At 40.5% G+C, this 12658-nt stretch overlaps 1 protein-coding gene across 3 annotated transcripts in view; it reads right to left on the bottom strand.

Annotated features, from left to right (window-relative positions):
• Positions 1-9216, bottom strand: part of LOC125968875 (alpha-1,6-mannosylglycoprotein 6-beta-N-acetylglucosaminyltransferase B) — a 37721-nt gene extending 28505 nt beyond the window's left edge. Inside the window, exons 1-3 of one of the 3 annotated variants that reach the window (XM_049720364.1) lie at positions 9005-9216; positions 8775-8933; positions 6128-6240 (exon numbers count right to left, since the gene is read on the bottom strand). In XM_049720364.1, coding sequence (XP_049576321.1) covers positions 6128-6240; positions 8775-8839 — 178 coding nt within the window. In that variant the 5' untranslated portion in view covers positions 8840-8933; positions 9005-9216. Of the gene's footprint in view, positions 1-6127; positions 6241-8774 lie in introns of all 3 variants that reach the window. The other 2 variants (XM_049720363.1, XM_049720366.1) reach the window with 2 other exon arrangements.
• Positions 9217-12658: the final 3442 nt, after the last annotated feature.

The following is a 12658-nucleotide window of genomic DNA, read 5'->3' on the forward strand; positions in this document are numbered from 1 at the left end:
TTTGCCCTGCTTTTAGATTGGGGAGAAAACAGCTCTGGTACTTTAAAGGCCGTTTTTTTTTTTTTTTTCTTCTCAGCAATCACGTTTGACATTGTCATTTTCTCTTGCCGCTGTCAAAACACAACCTTGGTTGTCTCGTCACAGCTTTTGTTGTTTTTTTTCATGGCGGGGTGATTGAAACAAAAAAAGTAACGGTAAAGCTGATTGCGGAAACTGCGGAAACATTTTGATACATTGTGGGAGGAGTCCAGAACTGAAAACGATCTATTGTTTTGTGCTGTGGTAGCCAATTTTTAATCCCCGCGAACTCGTTTATTAGCCGGTGAGGGGGCGAGTGGTTTCAAAAGGTTTTGATATTTTTCTTCTTTCTTTTGAAGCCTTATCTGCTATCACGAGATTTCTCCAACAGTCGACTTGTAGCAGCTGTTTCGACTTCATCTTTCAACTCCTTACGCGTGACTTTTGTTTTTGGGTCTTGACGGTGGCCCAGTCAGACAAACCTTTCAAGTAAAGGTTAAGAGAAACTAGAATAGGTTTAGCTAGTGGCAGTGCTTTTGTTTGGTAGCACAGTTATTGTATTCACTGAATTTTAAAGCGTTCCGCTGCCTATGATTCTATTTCCAGAAATGCTCCGTGGAGGAAGTGGAAATGTCTCTCAGGGCATATGTGGAGAAAACAAAGAATGAGATGGGTGAGGTGGGATGGGGGGGTAGAAATTGCTCTAATATGACTTAGCGCCGCTCACTTTGCATCTTTCACACTTGAATAGACTTGTCTTTGATTTGTGCAGCATGCTGCCGCAACAAAATTTTCACTCTCGTTATTTTTATCTCTTTATCATTCCCTTCGTATTATTTTTCACGTCTATCTTTTTTTCCCAGGTCTGTGGTAGGAGGGCTGTAAAGAACGCGCTAAAGATAAATACAATATCAATCCGCACAGTTTGTGATTAACAATTGAATAGAAATGATTGTTTTTTTTTATATCACCATCTAGCAAGATTTTGATTTTTAATCAAATCCGGTATTTATAGTTTTAAACTTTTTTTGCAGCCCTATCTTTCATTTGTCCTTGTTTTGGCATTGCAAATAATAAGAAAAATATTGCCCAAGCAGTCATTATGCCATCTATATAAATGTTTCCCCCCTTTATTATTATTATTTTCTTTAATAGTTTTTTTTCCTTTATTTTTTCCCCCAGGAGAAGGTAAGGACAAGCTGCACGTATGCATCTCGATTCTTGATGGAGGAAAAAAAAAAAAAACTAGTGACACGAAAGACGATAGAAGAAAAGGTCATTTGGACAGCAGATTACCGTATACTCAGTCACCTTCAGCGCTCACATAACCATAATACCGTATAATGCGCTGTGGAGAAATTTGCCGTTCCCGGGTAATGGGACTTGGGTAAGAACATAATGCCGCTGACAACTTGGGGAAATTGGGTCAGCGTTCTCATGAATATGTATTGGAGTTAAGAGTTGGCTAAAATAGTGCAAAGCTGTGAGGGACAATTAAAAATCTGGACGCTAGCGGAATAGACTGAATAACCTAATCGACACTTTTTTAAGAATGGCATTGTCTGTAGCAACCGCATTGTATCCGATGACTCGTTCTTATTTATGCCTCTCCTGTAACACAAAAAAAACGTACGCAACACTCCGACTGCTCCAAATCCGGATCTAAATAAAAAAGGTAGACATTTAAAGGGCAGATTTCTGACAGGCAGCGGGTGTCATCTGCAATAACGTTCGCCGTCAACAGTGCTAAGTGGCCTTTAAGCCGCTGGCAAACACACATCTGGCAGCACTGCCGCTGACATTGACAGGGGGGGTCAAAGCGGGGCTTGTTTTAATCTGCGTTCATAAAAAGAAATCTGTTTCGTCATGTTTGATCACTAAGTCGTCGCGTCGCCATATTTCATTTGCCGATCTAAATGTAGGCTACGTCGACAGCTGTTTGGTCGCCGGCCAAAGCCAACTGTTGGGAAACATCATCTCCTCGACTTCGCCGTGCTAAAACGTCAGGTCAGCAACATTTCCTCCTCCATCTTTGTCCACCGCTCTCGCCTCTTCCTAATGTGTTGGCATGCCTCGATCATTATGTCAACGTGGGCTCGGATTCCCAGAGCAATTTTTGGCAGTCATTGAGTTCCCCTTCTCCCGTCATCTCGCTTCAAAGCTGCCGTGCAAGAACAAACGTGCTCAATTAGATTTCAACTTCAAAGCGGCGGTGTATTGACCGTGCGCTCGTGGCATTTTATTTATTTATTTAGCAACGGTACAATTGATTCAACAAACTTCACAAGGGCAAAATGGAAAACAATCCTTTGTTCCTAAATCAAAACTATCAATTTTATTTTCTAAAACGCCCCAAAATGTTTGTCACTAATGGCGTCGCACAATCTGTCAAGATGAGTGAACGCGCAATTTAGCATCTTTGTAGATTCTACTTTCCATCAATTAAAAATAAGTTTCCAAATTATTGGGACACTGCAAAAGTTGTCCTCAACCTAACAAAAAGAAGAAAAAAATCACAGCACAGCTAATTTAACCAGCCTTGCTGAAATTATGCAGCTTTTTATTCATAACTCATGAACACTTTTTACTAGCCAAAACTGAAAATGACATTTATGATGAGCATGAGGAACGAGATTCAATTACACTCACCCTCCTTTACTAGCTCAATTTAGTTGCCAAAGGTTGAAAGATGCCATTTTGTATAGAAAAACACATTCCAAGCCAACACGCTACACCCATTAGCTTGTTGGCCCTCGGTGGGTGAGGTTATCCAGAATCACGCACACAAGCAACAGCACGCACGCACCCACCCACCCACGCAGAAGGTCCCGAGGCTACGAGCGCACTGAGAACGCCGACTCCCGGAGTGACTTGTGATGCACCTTACACCAGCAACGTGTAGAAGATTGTCATGCCACATTTGTTCTACATGAAGTGATGGGGAGGAAACATCACTGCGGGGAGTTTGTGATGGAGATGAACAAGCCAGCTTGAGAGGAAACACACACACACATACAAAAGAAGGCTACAGATTAAGGCAGCTACGACGCGCTCGACTGATTTGCCGGGGGTGTGACCTAAACAGCAAACTCTGTTGAAAGAAGACCTTAGCCAAAGTGAAAAGAAATACTGTTTTTTACAACGCAAAGTGTTGTCATTAAAAAAAAAAAAAAAAATATATATATATATAATGGCTCCAAGGTGTGTTGTAAATAGCAAACACACGTTGTTTAAATGCCACAAACTACTATGCTACTTATAGCACAATGCTAATAAATTAGCATTAAGATAGCAGACGGAATGATTATTTTCTCTGATTTATATTTAGTTTGATAATAATGTTCAAATGGAAATAATTAGATAATTAGCTTGAAGTATTTTCGAACATTCCTTTCCTATTTGTCCAAGTCATTATTGTCAAATGAGCTAAGTTAAAAGAAGAATTGCCGCCAAATGATGGCTCATATCTTGTAAAGCAGAAAATTGCCAGGTCGACTTTGTCCTTCAGTCGTCGTCCGTGCTTTTTATACAGCAGCCCAAAAAAAATGCAGAAGTTAACGAAGGTAAATAACCAATTCGCAGCTCGTAAATGACTCGACTGTGTCGAGGTCCTCTTGGGACAGACGAGTAAAGGCCCCAATGTAAAATGGTGGCATGAGTCTTCCTCTGACTAATCTGAAGAAAGCTAAAAGACCACAGGACTGACGTTAATGCAAGTCCGGCCTAAGCACGGCAACATTAACAAACACAACGTTCCCCTCTGAGCCATCTATTGCCCATTTTGTAAATGACAGCCAGATCTTCAAGCTGTTGGCGCTCCAAAATAATAAGAAGAACAAATAAGTGAGAGGGGAGAATAAAATTAGATTCTCCATCCCATCAGGGAGGCACAAAGAGTTATCAAGCCTTGAGCTAGAACAAACAGCGTCGGAAGAGTCAAGCTGAGGCTAAAAGGTTTTGTCGTGGCTTCTTGTTTATTCTAATTCAACTGAGTGCATAGTATGAACAAGGTCCATAGGGAGAGCTTTTGATCAAGCTAACGTCTCCCTTGAGTCGGTTTCATTTTAATGTGGAGATAAAAGTGCACCTTTTATGCCATCTCCTTTTCATCTGCCGACTCGGAGAAATATAAACTGGAGGAATATAATTCTCTTAATCACTGATGTGTACAAAAAAAAAAGACAAGGCTTGCAATCAGGTTTTTTTTTTTCGCCTATTACATGCCGCCGCCGAACCAGTGTCATCTCACAGCCCGATGATGAGTTTGAGAGTTACAGAGGAGAGACGAGGATTTGAGAAGATGGAAGCCGATAATCCGAGAAAGAGAGAGGTGGCAATGGGATTCAGCTAATACTCAAACAAGCGCCAGGCTTTACGAAGCGGCTCGTATTACGGCGGTAAGCCTTACACAAATGTAGGTTTTTATTGTGTCGAGAAGGTTCAAACCCGGAGCTAAAAATATCTCATGACATCATACGAGTTGGAAGCGTTGGAACAGAACCAGTCTATTAGAACTTCAACGGTAATTTGGCTGTCAAAATGCTTAAAGGTCATTGGATTTAGAATAGGACTCAAATATCCCCTGGAAGGACTTTTTCACAATCAGCTACTTGATTTAAAAAAAAAAAAAAAAAGAGCACACCGATTAAAGACAATAATGAAGATTTTACATCTCACTTATCACATTGCCAATAAGCGCACACGTTTGTGGTTACCATGACTACAGAGTATCAATGCTGGAAAAAAAGATGGCTGCCGGAGGAAGGCAAGCACTACAGCCATAGATGCATATACATATTTAGGACAAAAAAAGATTTTTTTTTTTTTTTGTGACGATTTCAGCTAACACAACGCTCAACCTCAAAGACAATATTTAAGATTTCTTTTTCTTAACAGCTATCAAACTTTTGAAAGGATTACCTAATCTGGAACGTACATAAAAGTAGACAGGGGGAATCAGTGGGAAAACAATGAGCTTAGTGCAAAGCTCCAAAGCAAACATAAGTCGTAAATCAGTGTAAAATGAAGGAGCTTAGCATTCAAAAGTGCCGAACGATTTGGAAAAAAAGCACGTAATCTCCTTTTGTACTACACGGAAGACGTGGCAAACATGACGTGCAAACATGGGATGACCCTGCAGGCGGTGGTGAGCGGAGGCTTAATGAAAGCACCGCTTGTTTTCCAGCGGGCAGATGGATGGGCCGGCCGCCTCAATCTTGTCCCGCATTGCCCCTTTTATCAGCAGTTTCCCGCCAGCTCATCACAAACGCGGATAAGCACACGAAACCAATGGGCAAGGTGGCGAACAAGCAGCGTGCGGGTCACGCAAAAGGAAAAAAAAAAATCTTTCCCAGGCTGTCCGGCACCAGCGGTTGATTATTAATCAGTGCATTCTTCTTTTAATTCACACAAACTTGCATTACCTGCAGTAATCCCAAACCCTCCTGTCCCATTATCTCTCAAACACAGACACAAACACAGCAGATTTTTTTATACTCTGTCTGCACTTCCTTAAGTCCATTACAGTGGAATCTCTAAAGTGGAGCACAATTTATTCAATGACAGTGGCTGACTTCCAAGTTGGAATTCAAAAACCAATCCCATGAGGGAGGGAGGGGGGCGGGTTAATTAATACAGGATTCAGCTTCACGAAAAAACAAATAATTCCACACATTGGACCGTGACACCATGTAAATTTGAACAAATAAAAAAACTGAAAATATTATTTTCAATATCATTTTCTATTTCTTGTATTTCAAACTGGGCCTCATTTTACTGAAGAGCATTGAACGTGAAATTCTTTTTCATCCTGCTTTTTATGCCTACACAAAGTAAAAAATTAAATCATTTTCATAATAAACTGTAGATGTTTAAGCAACAAATTAATTGCATTACAATTCATTTCCGAGGGGGGGATACAAACGTGTAAATTAAACTTAAAAAAAAGAACTCACCTTACAGACCAACGTGCGAGATCGTACTGTAAGAACACACATGCCCCCTTTTTGTGTGTCACGGGGTCTCAATTAAGATCATAATCATGTACCCTTCTTTAGTCATACGACAACATCGTCGCACACATGCACACACAGAAAGCACACGTCGGTACCTTCAGTACGGATGGTGAAGGGGGAGTCCCCCAATCTCTTGGCTGAGAATTGCCCCCCTAGAGAAGTCATTAGAAAGCACAGGCTGAAGAAGCCTATTCCCACCACGAATATCCTGCAAACACACAAAAGCGCAAGCAAGGCGGGACGTGTTAAAAAGGAGTGAAGTTAGTGAACGGAGTTTTATGTAAGACAGCGGGATTTTTTTTTTTTTTGGGAGGGGGGCGGGGGTGCGAAGAATGAAGAGACAGACAAGGTGAATTGGAATTGGTTAAATGGTTATATGTAGACAAAACAGGTTGGCATGGCAACGGTTAACATAACAAGGCCAAAGCTTTTTCAAGAAGTGGAAAACACAATCACGCAAGTTGAAAAACACTCAAGTTACACCTTTGGATGTGCAAATACAAGTATTGATATTGGTGCTGTACTTAAAAAAAAAAAATTCTCACTATTTCAACAAGCAGTATTCATCCAGACAACCAATAAAAAAATGCAATGATTTTGACATTTGGCTGCATTGACATAAAAATAAAGAATTTGTTGTTTTTCTATAATATTGAGATTATTTTTATTTATTTTTTAAATTGTAGCCATTTTGGATCCGATCACTTTCATTTTAACTTGATACTATCACTATCTTGGCTCAGTTTAACGTCGCATAAAATATATTTTTTTGCTCTATTTCTATGCACTACTGATTAATGCGACGCCTACTAGTTGAAATTAAAAAAGTACTCAAATTATCTTATCAATAATAAGATTCATCTATGTGATGACACTGATCATGTGATTTTTTTTACATTTACAATGAACAAATAAGTTGGGAAATATCAGTAATATCAGTGACGCATGCTTTTTTTAATTTTCAAAAAAATCACTTCCTTCAGTATTTCTAGGAAAGCATCACTGGTGAGTTATTAGAACAGGTCATTGGCGTTTCCTGTTTCTGACAAAAAAGTGCTAAGTGCTAAACTTCACATCTCTGCACAAAGGTGGCATCTCGGCTAATACTTCCCCTGAAGCTGTAAATGTGGAAAATATACTTTATTCTTTCTTTCAGTGTTAGTGGCATTTATAAACATCACAAGAGGGAGGGGAAAAAAAAGGTCTCTTTAATAGGCGGTGTAAAAAAGGAGCCATCATGTCCTAAAAACGAGGCCAATAATGGGCTCTAAGAGTCTTGGCAGCATCAGCTGTTGTGCTTTTCATGGAATACATCTGTTCATGACACAGGCTTCCATGCAACCTGATAAACAAGTCGCAGGTTCCGAATGGGACTGGTAAATATTAAGTCATTCGCTCCCAATGACATATTTAGTCGTCAAAGGTCTATTTGTACTGGGCTGGCGGTCAACGAGTGAATGTGTCTCGTTAGGGAGAAATTTCCAATGACAGCCGTAAGTCACAAAACTTACTGATCCAGCTCACCCAAAAGGATGCCAAATGATACGCGAGGGATAAGGCGTCGTGATTTTACGAGGATAATATTCTAAGGCGGGCCGAGTCGTAAAAATCCTTAAAGCAAGTTTTTCTTTTTTGGCTAGAAATAAAAAAAGGACAGCTTGGAATTGCTGGATGGACACAGTGGTCAGCACTAATGAGAAGAGATTTTTTTCTATTCTGACAATTGATTTAGCTCTCTCTCTCTTTTACACATAAAACCAGACTTTCAAAAGTGGTTTCATTGGTCTACATGAGCATCTGGAATTTAATGCTGGAAAGTCCTGAGGTTAATATGAAGCGTTAAAGAGGTATAAAATGTATTTAACCGGAGTGAGGGTAGAGGCGCTGCTCCAAAGCCGTCCTCAGGCGATCGTCCTCCCCTCTGATTATTTATTCAGCTATTTTGCAAAGGGGTTGTTAGGTGGGTGACGCGAGAGGATTAGACCTTGCTCCTCCTGCGCTAACGAGACGTTAATTAACAGGCTTAAAAGTAAATGCGCTCTGCTCCCTTTAACTGGATCAGGAGAGGAGATGCGCTCTCGGCTAATTGGCTGCCTAAAAAAAAAAAATACACAACTATCTAATTTGACCTCTTGGCAGATGATTTGGGGAGTATACGAGTTATGCCCGCTATGGGGGAGGTGTTGGCGTTTTCTATAAAACATTAAATTTGGAAAGCAGTCAATTTCTTCAAAATCAAACACACCAAATATTAATCAAGTAGCTGATCAGCTAATATTTCATGACAGGCAATCAACTTTATTCAGTTGTACTTAACTTTAAAGTACATTTTATTTGACATGTTTCTCCTTTTTTTTTTTACCTGTGTAATACAGTTTCATTTAATAATAAGTTATTCAGATAATAGATGGGAAAAAATATTTTATTCATATTCTAGCCTGTATTAGAATGTTGATTTGTATATGTATGAAAAGTTTGCTATACACTGCACTAACATGAACTGTCATGGGTGATCACGACAATAATAACCAATTATTAACCAAAAAGTAATTAATAAAAACATAAGTAATCATTTATTGGATACACCTGAGCAAAAAAACAACAACCTGAAAGTGCCTGTTAGACGTAGTTCGAAGTGGCTCCATCTAATTCATGGAGTGCCATCTTAAGATTCCCATCCGAACCGGACAATATGACAATAAAAAGAGAGGAAAATATAATTTGAAGTTAAGTGCTCCTTACCTGAACGGCTTGAACGTCACGAGCCATCTTCTGACCATTATTTTGCCGTCGGTGCTGACAGTCATTTCCCAAAACAAGCGACCCCTGACATGGACGTTGTGGTTTGTAGCAAGTGCTGACCAAACATGTTCCAATGAGAGGATTTTAAGACGAAATTCCCTTGGTGGAAAAGTAGAAAAGTTTTATCCAGACTCTCTTCCGTTTCTGTCGACTTTTTTCGTTTTTCTTACCGCGAAGCCTGGCGACTCCCCAGTGAAATCGCCGCAGGTTGTTGTTTTTTTTCCCGCCTTCTTAACTTCCTTACAAAAAATGGCGACTGTAGGTAGAATTGGCGAGCGTCTGCTTCAACGCAGCGGCACCCCTGGTCGATTCCACGCAACGCTGGACGAGGTGGTTTTAACTTCTCACCGAAGCCCCGCAGAATGTGCCGACAAGCGGTGGCTCCCGGCAATTTGTTCGCGCCATGAGTCAAGCTCATTTATGAATGCGCAGTTTATCCGGTGGCTGTTTCACAATAAATCTTCTACACACGCGTCACGCTAAATTACGCAAATTTGCGAGGTATAAATCACAGACATTAACTATTAAAACAAAACTACAGAACTAATACCTATATGTATTGCATACAACGCCAAAAAAGAAACTGTTAATATCAATATACTTTTATTTTGTAAGGCTCAACGCTGGTTTTATCCGGCGTACATGCTACTTCCGGTTACCTTAACACAGGGCCGACATGCTGATGAACAGCTCCGGCTGGTCCATTTTTCAGCCACTACTTTTATCACAAACAGCAATATTAACAGTAATCACAACCAGAATCACATTATTCAAATATATGACCGTAAAAATCAACACAATATGTTTCATGTTATTGTCTGGATAAATAGTCCGAATTTTACATTGCTGACAGGAATGATTTCAGGACCACGGATAGCGACGGTCGCCGTTGTGAGGATACAACAGCGGCATCTAGAGGTCGTTAGAGGCCTCAGCAGGAATACATGCAGTTTAAAAGCATCAGGACTGGAATTTCGATGGCATTGAATTGCAAATGCAAATACAACACACAAGAAAAGTAGCAGTTGTGTAAAAGTGATGGAAATGCAAATATACAAAAACCACAGGGTGACGAGGGGAAAAAAACAACTTTCGATGAACGTGGGAGGCAAAAACATCACAATGAGGCAAAAACAAATTCTTCCAAAACGAATAAAGGAAATGGCTTGGTGGGAAGTCACGCTCGGTCACGCTCTGGGTTGATAGCGGGTCTGTTTGTACAAAGTTGGTCTGCATGGAATTATTGCCATGCTGATTGACAGCACAGGTCAACAGCAGAAGGACAATTTGCATTTTCATTACGTTCACCATTGACTCGCTTCTCCTGTGGTTTGAAACGTTCTCGCTCACGCACACAGACACACACACACGCATGGATGCAAATTCATTTAGTGGGTTGGTGCGCAGTTAGGACTGAGAGCCACACACTCGCTCTGTGCCAATCTGACTTACCACAGCAAAAAAAGCACAATATAAAATAACCATAAACATCAGTCTAGATAAAATAGTTTTTTATGTCTCCATAACGTTAATGTGAAGATCTAGCCAGGCAGATTTCACAATTTACACTTCATTAGTGCCCTGTTTGCATTTTGTATCTCCTTTTGATTTGACATTTTCAATGCATTTGATTTTATTTATATCAATATGAGCAATTCTTTTGCATTCCGCAAAATGAACCATCTACAAGTGTATGTCCCACTTAAGCCCACTTGAGTTGAGAGCAGGAACTTTTTGTCAAGCAGATTGTTTTGACAGACCACAAACCCTCCCAGCAAAAGTCCTCTGAACGTTGAAATCACGAAGGGATGCCAAAGGCATGAGGGGCTGGGCCTGCGGGAAACACACAGCCTTGTGGAAGTGACACTGTGAGTGACAGAGCCATCGTCTCGTTGTGTGAGAAAAGCGTGCAATAGAATACTCGGGAGGTGACAAGCTCCCCCAATGTGTCTGCCCACGGGCTACAGAGCTCATCTCTGCACTGTGACTATTTTTCACACAATCGCTGCCAAAACAGACAAAAGGCGAGGCTGTCTTTTTATGTCACTCTCTTTGCTATGTTCCAAAACTCTCAATTTGACAGTCAATGGTTGAATTACACTATAAGTTGCTATGCTATGCTATGCTATGCTATGCTATGCTATGCTATGCTATGCTATGCTATGCTATGCTATGCTATGCTATGCTATGTGGGCATGCACACATTGTAAAGTTTGCAGTGAGTAACTTTTTTTTTTTGCTGGAAACTTCCACTGTCATTGTTACTCTCCAAAAAATTTAGATGGTAAATTTCTCTTTTGTAGTAAGATGAAGGAAATACTAGAAACTCCACTCTCATATAAGTTTCTTTGCCGCACCCTTGGCTTTTGTTTTCAAGGAGAAAATCCTCATCTCTCTCTCACTTTGGGAGTAAAACAGTCACATTCCACAGCTCCAAAATCCTCTTCTGGAATGCCCTACTTGCTGCTGTGCCAACTTCCTCTAGGGGGAGAGTGGAGGAAACATACAAAGTCACTTCTTCATGTCTCCCTGCCTAGTCTTTTGTTGTGGAACCAAACAGCAGGAAAGGGCAGTGCTGAAACTCGAAACAAGGAGGAAGCGGGAATATTTGAGTCGCTCCATTAGGGATGACTTCAGACAAGCTTCTCATCTCAGTACAAGTTCCCTCCCTCTGGATCACTTTCACAGCCAACAAGCATTCATCCCTACTTGCCATCCAACTGTGTTCTCACGTTCTTGCCAAGTGACACATTGCAATATGCGGAGCAAAGATTTCACCAAATTGTCTTCTCAGAGAGAATTGTGATGAAACGTTGTCATCAGCTGGATGCGGGTGGAAAATTGAAAGAACAAGAGCAACTGATTCGATCTATGTGCTACATTGTGTTACAATAAAAAAAAGGGGGAAAAAATCAATAACAGTTTGTAAAGATTGCTGCTGCACTGTGGATGTAATGGTTTCACCACTTAGTGTGACTCACTAGTGAGACATACCTTTGCGCTTTGGCTATATAGAATTATTTTGTTCAGCCTCCCTTTTATTTTTTCAGTAATTCCACTGTCCACCACTAGATGGTGGCATACTATGGAATGTGACTACATTGGAGCGAAAACCTGACGCACTTTTAGGTCAGCCTAGTTTTTGCTGAAGATTATTGACTGTTAATTTATTGACCATAGATTATCTTTATTATTTATTTAATTGAAGGGAAACAGTGTGGTGCATTTTTTTTACTTGTCGTATTTTCCATTTGATAATGTGTTTTGGCTCTTATCGTTTTATTCATCCTGGTTTTAGGTTGTGATTTTTTTTTCTTACTCGTCTCGACATTTTCCCCATGTAGTGTGAAGTAGCTCATTTGTCTCTGAAACACCTAATTGATGAAAAACCCCTTTTGCCTTCTGGTGTGAAGCTTTTTAAGTACCACCAACCTCCAGTAAAGTTATCAATTTCTTTCTCGCTATTGAAAGTCGTCCTCGTCGCATTTTATAGGGCACTATGCGTTTGTCACTGTGGGGCAAGTTGAAAACAAGCACTAAAACATGTCGTTTTATTGCAGCGTCCCCTGTTCCCTATTGTCTCCTATCAACGATTCCCTCTTAGAGCTATTTTAGACTATTTAAGGCTGTTCTTCAGCCGAGAAGACGGAGCGACGGAGCTTGGCGGAGAGCTAATTGAAATCAGCTCACAACATTAGCAAGCCGCCAGCGGCTGACAGAAGAGGAGGCAGAGGGGAAGGGGGGGGGGCGGGGGTTAGCTGATGATGAACAACACGACACATTTGACTTTTTATTACAATTCCGAGTACAACTTTGGTCACGAT

This window comes from Syngnathus scovelli, chromosome 5 (genome assembly GCF_024217435.2).
Source record: "Syngnathus scovelli strain Florida chromosome 5, RoL_Ssco_1.2, whole genome shotgun sequence".
Lineage (NCBI taxonomy): Eukaryota > Metazoa > Chordata > Actinopteri > Syngnathiformes > Syngnathidae > Syngnathus > Syngnathus scovelli.